Raw genomic sequence first — 10,355 nt, 5'->3', positions numbered from 1 at the left:
GTGGGTGGATGGATTGAAGGAAGGGTGTGTGAGTGGATGTATGGATGTAAGGATGGATGGATGATGTAAGGGTATGTGGGTAGATGGATGGATGGATGGGTGGGTGGATGGATGGAAGGATGGATGGGTGGGTGGATGGATGGAAGGATAATAATACACTATATATAATAGGATGGATGGATGAGTGAGTGGAATGAATGAGTGGGTGGGTGGATGGATGGATGGATGGAAGGAAGGATGGATGGATGAGTGAGTGGAATGGATGAGTGGGTGGGTGGGTGGATGGATGGAAGGGTGGATGGATGAAATGCATGAGCAGATGGATGGATGGAATGATGGATGGAAGTGTGCATGGATGTATGGAATGGATGGGGACAGATGTATGGAAGGTGGATGGATGGATGGATGAATGTAAAGGTGTATAGATGGATGTAAGGGTGGGTGGGTGGATGGATTGAAGGAAGGGTGTGTGAGTGGATGTATGGATGTAAGGATGGATGGATGATGTAAGGGTATGTGGGTAGATGGATGGATGGATGGGTGGGTGGATGGATGGAAGGATGGATGGGTGGGTGGATGGATGGAAGGATAATAATACACTATATATAATACACTTCTTAAAGCTGAAAGCCTCCTCTCTGAAAACTTATAGACTATCAAAAACACCTGAAAATAAGTTGCATTTTAATCATTATCGAAATAAATGCACTGCTGAATTACGTAAAGCTAAACAACAGTATTTTGAAAGGCAAATTATTTCAGCTGGAACAAACCCAAAAACATTGTGGCAAACAATTAAATCTATAACAGGAGAAAATAACAACAAAACTTTCAACAAAAATTTACAGATTTCAGTAGAAGGTGTGCTTATTTCTGATCACGAAAAAATTGCTAACCAATTTAATGAATACTTTGTTTCTTCTGTTCGGGATTTGTTATCTGGGCCTTCTAATAGGCCAAAGTCATCTAAATCATGTGACACCTCTGAGATGTTTTCCTTTTCAGAAATTTCACAGACTGATATATTGGATATATTACAGTCTTTAAAAAGCTCACATGCCTGTGATATATTCAAGTTAAATATGAACTTCCTGAAAACGCATCTCAGCACTTTTGTACCATTATTCCATCACCTGCTTAACTTATGCATTACACAGTCCATTTTTCCCGTTGCCTGGAAGTCTGCACAGATTACTCCTATTTTCAAATCTGGCGATCCAACTGATGTTTCAAATTATCGACCAATTTCAGTTCTTCCAACTTTTTCCAAGTTACTTGAAAAAACACTATTTAACCAATTACTTCACCATTTAGAGGTTAATAATATGTTAAGTGATAACCAACATGGTTTTCGTGCTTCTCGATCAACCATGTCAACATTAATATTATTTACTGAACAAATACGTGCTGCTCTGAATAAAGGTCAAATAACTGGTTCTGTATACATTGATTTCCGTAAAGCCTTCGATACAGTCGATCATTATACTCTCTTACAAAAATTGACTTCTTTTCAACTTTCTTCTTCTGCAATACAAATGTTTTCTTCCTATTTAACTGACAGGTGTCAGGTAGTGAAACATGGAAGTTGTATATCCCGATCACTGCCATGCTCTGTGGGAGTCCCGCAGGGTAGTATACTGGGACCATTGCTTTTTTTACTTTACATAAATGACCTTCCAAAAGTACTTAATCACTCTAATATTTTAATGTACGCTGATGATACTGTTCTTTTCCTGTCTGGTTCAAATACTGATTCTATCAACAGTCAGTTACATGCAGATCTTCAGCAATTTCATTTCTGGCTACAAGAAAATCGCTTAACGATTAATGTAAAAAAAACCGTATGCATGTATTTTTCCTCACCTAGGAAACATTTTACTATATCAAATCCTCTTTTTTAAACAAACCTCTTTCTATTGTCACTACTTATAAATATCTGGGAGTTATTTTGGATTCTCATTTAACTTATCATGATCATGTGCAATCCTTATGTACTAAGCTGAAACAAAAAATGTATGTTTACTCCAAAATTAGATCAAATCTGACATCTTCTGTTTCCAACACTTATCTTCATGCCATAATACTTTCAACTCTGTCGTACTGTTTACCTGTCTGGTCTCTCACTACTAATGAAATATTAAAACCCATCGCTAGGCTCTACAACAGGGCCTACAAAATCCACAACAAACTCCCTGGTTGGACTCATCACTGTACAGCTCTTTCTTCTTCAAATGCTTTAACTTTTCAAAATTATGTCCTACACAGCAGTATTAAGTTGTATTTCCAGGTTTTTTATGGTATTAATAATGTAGCTCTCTCTGCTTTGATCCCTAAATCCAAGTGTGGAAATGGTCGCTCAACTAGAGCTGCTACAAGCGGACAATTGCCACTACCAGCCTTTAAAAACTGTTATGGACAGAGATCGTTTTTCTATGTTTACACCAAAGCATGGAATGACACTCCACAACATGTGAAATCCATCTCAACATTGGCACTTTTTAAGAAGACTCATGTGCGTCATCTGTTAGACTCCTTCTTTTGCAATCACTGTTAGGTGTCTGCCGTGTAAATGCTGCTGTTCTTGTGTTTTGTAATGTGATGTGTCTGTATGTCTATTGATGAGGTGTGGTGCTGAATATCTGTGTGCTTAATTTATGTTCTGCAGAACAGGAACCTGCTGTAAAACAGCAATTATGCTGAGCCAGGCCCGATTTCTTTTAATCTTTTCCTGTTTAAAAATTAAATAAATAAATAAATAAAAAATGGATGGGTAAGTGGATGGATGGATGTCAGAAAGGATGGGTGGATGGAATGGATGGATGAATGAAATGGATGGACAGATGGATGGATGGAATGATGGATGGAAGGGAGGATAGATGGATGGAATGGATGGATAGATTGGTGGGTGGGTAGGTAGGTGGATGGATGGAAGGGTGGATGGATGGATGGATGGAAGAATGGATGGATGGGTGAGTGGATGGATGCATGAATGGATAAATGGATGGATGAATGGATGGAAAGATGGATGGCTGAGGGGGCGGATGGATGGACTGATGGATGGAAGGGGGGATGGACTGATGGATGGAGGGTGGGTGGATGGATGGACAGACAGACAAAGGTCAGTGTATTTGTTATCTGTGCATGCTGAAGATGTGGTGCAGATGTGGTTCAGTGTTGTTTCTTACCTGTGCAACGGTCTCATACGCCAGGTATGAGAGGATCTCCATGGCAACGCTGTTGGGTTTCAGCTCCAGGCTGCTGCAGTCCAACCAGTCCCGGAACTTGGAGGCTTTCTTGGCTGCAGAACACACAATAAAGAAACAAAGAGTCACACTGTGACTTGTACAATCCTGAAAACCATGTACACCAGAAAAATCTGACCATGTTCCAGAAAAATGAATCCTTACCGAAGCTGAGCTGTCGACTCTCACAGAACTCCGAGTACTGAGCCGGATCCATATTCCGAGTCTGACGCTCCAACCGCTGAATATTCAGACAGAGTTCCAGTGAACATCAACCATATCTCCAGTAAACTTTAACATGCAGCAGGCGACCTCTGACCTCCATCCTTTCCTGTTTGATGGGATCTACTTCCTGTCGCTCAGCCAATGACAGAAGTTCACCTGTCTGATCCATCCATGCTAGGAAGTCCTGGGCCAGTCGCTGCCTCCGCTGGTTCCCACCAGCAGCTGCACCACCTGACAAGGAGACAAAATATAAATCGACAGCCCAAACCATCAGTTCCAGCTGGAGTCTGGCTCTCAAACGTGTACTTTAATACAAGTCCAAGTGTTTACCTGGCTCCTGCTGCACGTCTTCATCCTCTAAAGTTTTCAGAAGCTTGGATTTATAATCTCTGAACTGGAGATACTTGATCAGTCGTGCCAGCTTCTTCTGAAAGACAGATATTCAGGCAGAAGAGATGAGACAGTCATTTCTTGTAAAGCTGTTTTATTTGGGTTAGTGGTGAGAAGAACTTTTCTTGATGAATTTTTGAGTGTAAGCAGTTTGTAATCTCTCCACCTTGTCTCTCCTCATCAGGAACAGGATGTCCTCAGCTGAGATGACCCTCGAACCCCGAAGTGCAGCGCTGTCACAGGCCTGGTGCAGCTGATAAACAAACCAACAGAGATGTTCAGGTATGAAACAACCAGGAGACATGAGATCCAGCAGTTCCAAACGTTGGTTTCAGGTCCGTTACCATATTAATGAGCTGAGTGTGTACGATGTCCTCAACCAGGGCTGCGGTTTCATGCAGAGGTCTGCGAGCATCTCCCAAAGCAAACCTGAACAAACACGCACCGACATTTGATCAGGTCGACGTAAAACCAAACAAACCTTAGAGTACATCTCCCCAAAAATGAGAAAAAATGCAGCTGATAATTGGAGGATCTATAAAGAGGCAGTGGCTGCACTCACGTGTTTGAATCTACTTGTGAGAAATTATTTTACATCCTGCCAGAGACGTGTTTATCTACACGTGTGTTCAGGTACAGACAAGGATGCATTTGTTGAACTCCTTAAGGGCCAGGAATAGTCCGCCCAAAGTGGTAAAATCGGCTCTCACTGACGTAGTTGTGTGATGAAAACCACGTCATTTTGTTCTCAGAGCAGCTTTGCCCCTTCTCGACACAAAGCCCAGGCCGAACTTTTTCTCACAGGCGTTTGCACCAAGGATTGTGTGATTGATCAGAAGTTTGTGGGCGTGTTCGTCAATGTCGAAATACGCAGACATTCAGATGTACAACTCTTTAAATATACCAAATCAGTACGTTGGATGGAGATCGTGCAGACATTGTGTATGGAGGAGTCTGTCTGCTGGAAAGTGTGGTGCCTCTTCATGATGGATTTGTGTCCAAACAGCAGGGACGGAGTGGAGACTCTGGTGGGAAGAAACCTGTGCACGTCTAGACTGGACTATTGCAATGGTTTATTATCTGGGTGTCCACTAGCTTCATTAAAAAGTCTTCAATTAATCTAAAATGCTGCTGCCAGAGTCTTAACTGGAGTTAGTGGGAGAGATCATATCTCTCCAGTTTTAGCTTCTCTCCACTGGCTCCCTGTCAAATCCATTGAATTCAAAATCTTACTTCTAACCTACAAAGCCCTCAACAACCTAGCTCCATCTTATCTTACAGATCTTACTGTTCCATATTTTCCTAACAGAGCACCTCACTCTCAGACTGCAGGTTTACTTGTGGTTCCTAGAGTTTCTAAAAGCAGAACGGGAGGCAGATCTTTAACTTATCAGGCTCCTCTCTTGTGGAACCAACTTCCAATCTTTGTCCATGAGGCTGACACATTGTCCAGTTTTAAGATTAGGATTAAGTCTTTCCTTTTTGCTAAATCCTATAGTTAGGTTCGGCTTGGGTTTCCTGAGCTATCCCATAGTTATGCTGCTAGGCTTAGACTGCTGGAGGACAAACTAACCACATTTCCTCATTCTGCTGCCGTCTTTACTTGCTCTACTCTACCTGTTGGTATTTGTAATTATTTCTATCTTAACATGCTTTTTGTTTTTCTTCCTATAGAACCAACATGTGGACCTGTCGTTCTGTTTGTTTCTACTTCCTGTCCTCTGAAACACAGCCGGTCGAAGCAGATTGCCGCTCACCTTATCTATTTCTTATTGCTCTTTTTGGCAGTATTGTTAATGCCTGTAGTGTCGTTTTGTAATTGTTGCCCCAGATTTCTGCACAATAACTTAAATAAGGTAAGATTAGTGAACAGTAGATTACATGTGATCCTTTTTGTTCTAAGACCGACTTGACTTTGTTTAAGAGGACAATACTTTTTGAGACTTTACTTTGAACATATCTGATGTGCGGTTAATGACACCTAGAAATTTGTTTTCATGAACTTTTTCAATATTCAGCCCATCTATTTGTATTTGAATTTCTGCATGTGGTTTTTCCTTTCCACCGTCTCCTTTGTGCTTGCTCAGGATGGGAGAGTGCGACTAAATGAAGATTCAGTGAGTCTGCTGTCTTCCTCAGATAGAGAACTTTTACTACAGTAATTATCTTTTATATGTATGTGAATGTTTCTGTTCAGCTCTGAGGAGACTTCTGTTGTGACTTTAAACTAAATTGAACTGAACTGTGTGGTGACGTATACTGCACTGGGAGGGGTTTCCCAGGAGCTCCGTGTCTGTGTCTTGTGTACTATAGAAAGTGTGTGAGGAAACAAACGTCCTACACCCATGTGACCGTGCCCCGACTGTTTGGCGGAGTATGCCGGGCCCTTTACTGCTCATTTATACACTTGTTTTTTTCTGAAATGTGACCGAGTTAGAAGCAATCATTAATGTATTTATTAAGGCTTTAAGTATGCAGTAAACAAAAAAATGTGAAAATGAATGACTTGTTGTTTGTTTTACAAATTTATGTGAAAATAACAAGAGCAGGTTTGTTGTTGGTACCCTTAAAGAGACCTTTAATCTTTTAATTACAGTCACGTTTGTTACTCTGTGTGTTTAGTAGCACAGGTGCCTTCAAGCTTTTGAATCAGACGTTCAGCCGTTTTACAAGGAACAGACAGACACTGGCTAGTTTGGTTCGGTTGTTACCACACTGAGCCTGGAGCAGAGGAGCTCATTGCTGCCATGTTGATTTCTATAGATTTCAATAGATCGTTCACTGAAGTTGATCAGAAAAGATCATTCCACTTTGGTTCAAATGAACAGATTCAGTTTTTGTTGCACTTCTGAACATTTGATTTGACCTTTATTGGTCCCTTTCGTTCACAAAAGGAAATAAATAATATTAAAGCGTTAACGCAGTAAAAGTTATTTTTGTCACGCGCTCTTAAAAAATATTTTTTTCTTTTAGATTCAATTAAATTATGTTCATAGTACAATTTGCATGTGCATACAAATCAAAGTCTTCATTACAATGAGCAGAGTTTGCAAATACACTGGGGTCAAAAGGCTACACACACACACACGTGCACACGCACACACACACATACACCTTTGACCATAATTTGGTCAAACCCCAATTTGCATCCAGACAGGCCACTTCCATCCTAACAAATTGACTTCAAGCCACATCCTGCAGCTCTTCTCTCATCTCTCCTCAACATCTCTCTCCTTTCTTTTCCTCCATCACAACCACAACTGACCCCACCACCCCCACCCCCACCACCTTTAGCTGTTCCGTGATTGGCTGTTGTCAGTCATATCCATCATACAGGTGAGCTTGGCTCTGGTCTGGGGTTGCGGGCAGGTCGGCCTCAGGCTCAGAGGTTCTGAGCGGCAGTTTTAGGTTTTGGGGTATAGTTGGGTTTTAGCCTCTTTAACCGCCGCCAGCATCTACCCACCGCACAAAACACAAGGTGAGTGTGAACACACACACACACACTCATGGATATCACAATGCACAAGCGGTTGGAAGACAAATAGAACTAAAACAAACATTTACTTTAAATAACCAGTTAAAACCAGTACATGTCATGAAGGTGCACTGGTTTTATATTTCACTCACAACTGGCACAGTTCTACTAATTTTATTAAACAATAAATTAATTAGATTCAATTTCAACAATTCGAGTACCAAAACATTCGGCTCATTCAGGACATTCCTGCTGGGACTTCTGGTCTTTGTGCATTTTTTACTTGTTGAAATATTTAGCTTTGTCGGCCATGTTGTCCTCATGGAAAATGAATGGAGCTCTCTCTCCACATCCTTCAAAGCCTGGAGATGTTTGAAGCCCTTTACTGCTCATGTCAGCTTCTGTTCTGTTTCAGCTTTTTACTGCTCATTTCAGCTTCTTTCAGCTAAATTCATATTTTTTCTGCCTTTTCAGCCTCTTTCTGTTAATTTCAGCTGTTTTTTTTTTTCAGCTAAGTTTTTGCTAACTTCAACTTGTTTTTGCTGATTTCAGATTATTTGTAATCTATTCAGTCTATCTCTGCTTACTTTAGCTTACTCTGCTCATTTCTGCTACAATTTTGCTGTAGTCAGCTTTCTTTAACACATGTTTGCAGTTTTTCTGCTGCTTTCCTTTTATTTTCCTGCTTTCAGCAAATATCAGCTGTTAAAATTCAACTCATATTAAGTTTAGTGATGGAATATTTTCAGCTGAAATCATTCAGAAACATGCATTCACACTGCATTTTCACAGGAAATGACAGTTCTCTAGTTAAAACTGTTAGTTTCATAAATTGGTTGCATTTATAAATAAACACTTAAAGACAAGAAAAGAGAATCCGAAAACTTTAAAATTGTAGATTCTCTGTCCATTTACCTTCAACAATAATTGACTTTTTAAATGGCTACAATTCTGTTAGATTAAGCGACATCTGATGCTGTGATAAATTAACCTTCTGCAGGCTGTGAGTTTACCGAGGATTTTGTGACATCCAGTTTTGTTTCACAGACAAACCCACAACTTTTAAACTCACTGCAACAATGTTCACATGCAAACCTCAGGGTCAGACTTTACACATTAAAGATTACCGCTTTTAATCCCAAAAAACGAATGGAAGTTATAATCTGCATGGACAGTAAATAATTACAACTATATAATTTGAAGAAGCCGTGTGAACGCTGGGTGCTGAATGATTTGATGAAACTTGGTAAAGAATTAATTTTTAACTAAAGTGTTAAAGTTCAAACACGTAAAACAAAAGCTCAAAGTCAGCAAAACAGTAAGTAAAAGATTAGCACAACAGCTAAAAAAAACTTAAGTTTAAAGCTAAATTGAGAAAAACAGTAGCTAAAAGCTAAATGTAACTCGTTTCTGCTGGGATTTGTTTTGTAAATAAAGTTAAACACCAGTCATTTAAAAAGTATAAAGTTACATTAATGCCAATCAAGCTGATAGTTTGAATATACGAGTGGTTAAATTCACACGAAAAAGTAGTTTGATTGCAAAACTAAGACAAGACATCAGACTCAGCTTCCAGACCTAAATGTATTGATATTGTTGTTTTGGACGTCTGTGATCAGAACTGAACTGAACAAATATGATTCACAGATTCATTTTATTTTTTCCGGAACAGGTTCTCATGGCTTCAAACAGTCTGTTCAGCAGCACCAGCTCCATGCTGTACTGGGGTGAGATGCGTTCAGTGTGTGTGTGTGTGTGTGTGTGTGAGTGTGTATTACATCATGCTTTGCAGCTCTGGGATGAAACTGGTCCTCGAAGCTGGACGGTCCTTAGAACTGGAGGTGGCAGATCCAGCCATCAGACTGACACAAAAACAAAAAAACTTCAATAAAACTGACTAAAAATGCTTTTAATGATCATAGAAAGTGCAAACATTTAACCCTTTTCTGAGGTTATTTTGTAATCTTGTGTTGTTCTGCCTTTAAGCACGGTTTTACAAATAATTCATGATTAAAAATCATTTTAAAGTCATAAAATGATTAGTTTTATCTTTGCTGTGGGAACAACAATCATTCTATTTACTGGCCAGGAAAAAAAAAGAGTAAATAAACTTACTGATAGGCTTGGAGATTTAATAAATGCCTATCAAATGAAAATACCAAATGTGTTTCTATAATCTTCTCATATGTTTATATTTTTGAGTGCAATGTTTAATATGAAGTCAAGCTCTGCTTTAATTTAAAAATCCACTTTTCATTGCATGTGATAATTATATTACTGTACATTACCAGTCCTCAAATCATGTCTCTCGTGGTCGTTCTTTCCTAAAGTTACTGATTTTCCACACAAACTAGGGCCAAACTCAGACCATAGGTCATCAGTACTGTACGATCAAACAAACACCGTCAAACAAACAAACAAACAAACAAACCAGATTAATTAATATGTTGCTGTAGTTTTTTTGGTGTGTTCAAGTCATTTAGCCTGGATAATTGAAGTTTGGGTGACAGAAGAGCAGAAGCTGAGACAAAGCTTAAAAAAACAAGATAGCAGAAAATATGTGAGGCGAATAAACGCAGAGACTCAGACAGTTGGACAGGTGGTTTGACCGCACGGACTTCCCCTCCGGCAGTCAAATCTGAATAATAATACAGCGCAGTTCCCTCCTATTCAAACACTGCGGTGAGTTCATCACAACGAGGACAACAACAAAAACTGAGCGTTCAGGAGACGAAGGGAAATGAAGCGAAAAACAAGGAGAACAAGGTCAAAAATCACTTTAAACACTCACCGAGCTCTACCAAAACAATGCCACTAAACATTGATATCCTAGTTTTGCTCTATTTTCGACGCGGGCTGATGACGTAAGACGCCGCTTGTGTTGTGTCACGTAGATGTAGTTTTTTTCATTTTCATAGTCTGAAGGCTGGTGTCTTTTAAATGTATATACAGTTCACACACACACACATACACACACACATACATACATACATACATACATACATACATACATACATACATAC

At 39.7% G+C, this 10,355-nt stretch overlaps 1 protein-coding gene across 1 annotated transcript in view; it reads right to left on the bottom strand.

Annotated features, from left to right (window-relative positions):
• Positions 1 to 9,190, bottom strand: part of supt3h (SPT3 homolog, SAGA and STAGA complex component) — a 13,213-nt gene extending 4,023 nt beyond the window's left edge. The window contains exons 1-7 of the mRNA XM_037680572.1: positions 9,111 to 9,190; positions 4,202 to 4,286; positions 4,024 to 4,110; positions 3,798 to 3,894; positions 3,562 to 3,698; positions 3,408 to 3,483; positions 3,186 to 3,298 (exon numbers count right to left, since the gene is read on the bottom strand). Of these exons, the coding sequence (XP_037536500.1) occupies positions 3,186 to 3,298; positions 3,408 to 3,483; positions 3,562 to 3,698; positions 3,798 to 3,894; positions 4,024 to 4,110; positions 4,202 to 4,286; positions 9,111 to 9,190 (675 nt within the window). The remainder of the gene's footprint in view (positions 1 to 3,185; positions 3,299 to 3,407; positions 3,484 to 3,561; positions 3,699 to 3,797; positions 3,895 to 4,023; positions 4,111 to 4,201; positions 4,287 to 9,110) is intronic.
• Positions 9,191 to 10,355: the final 1,165 nt, after the last annotated feature.

The sequence above is a fragment of the Nematolebias whitei genome, chromosome 1, assembly GCF_014905685.2.
Source record: "Nematolebias whitei isolate Nwh7 chromosome 1, NemWhi1, whole genome shotgun sequence".
Lineage (NCBI taxonomy): Eukaryota > Metazoa > Chordata > Actinopteri > Cyprinodontiformes > Rivulidae > Nematolebias > Nematolebias whitei.
The sequence above is the reverse complement of the archived record's forward strand: the minus strand, read 5'-3'. Positions and strand labels throughout refer to the sequence as shown.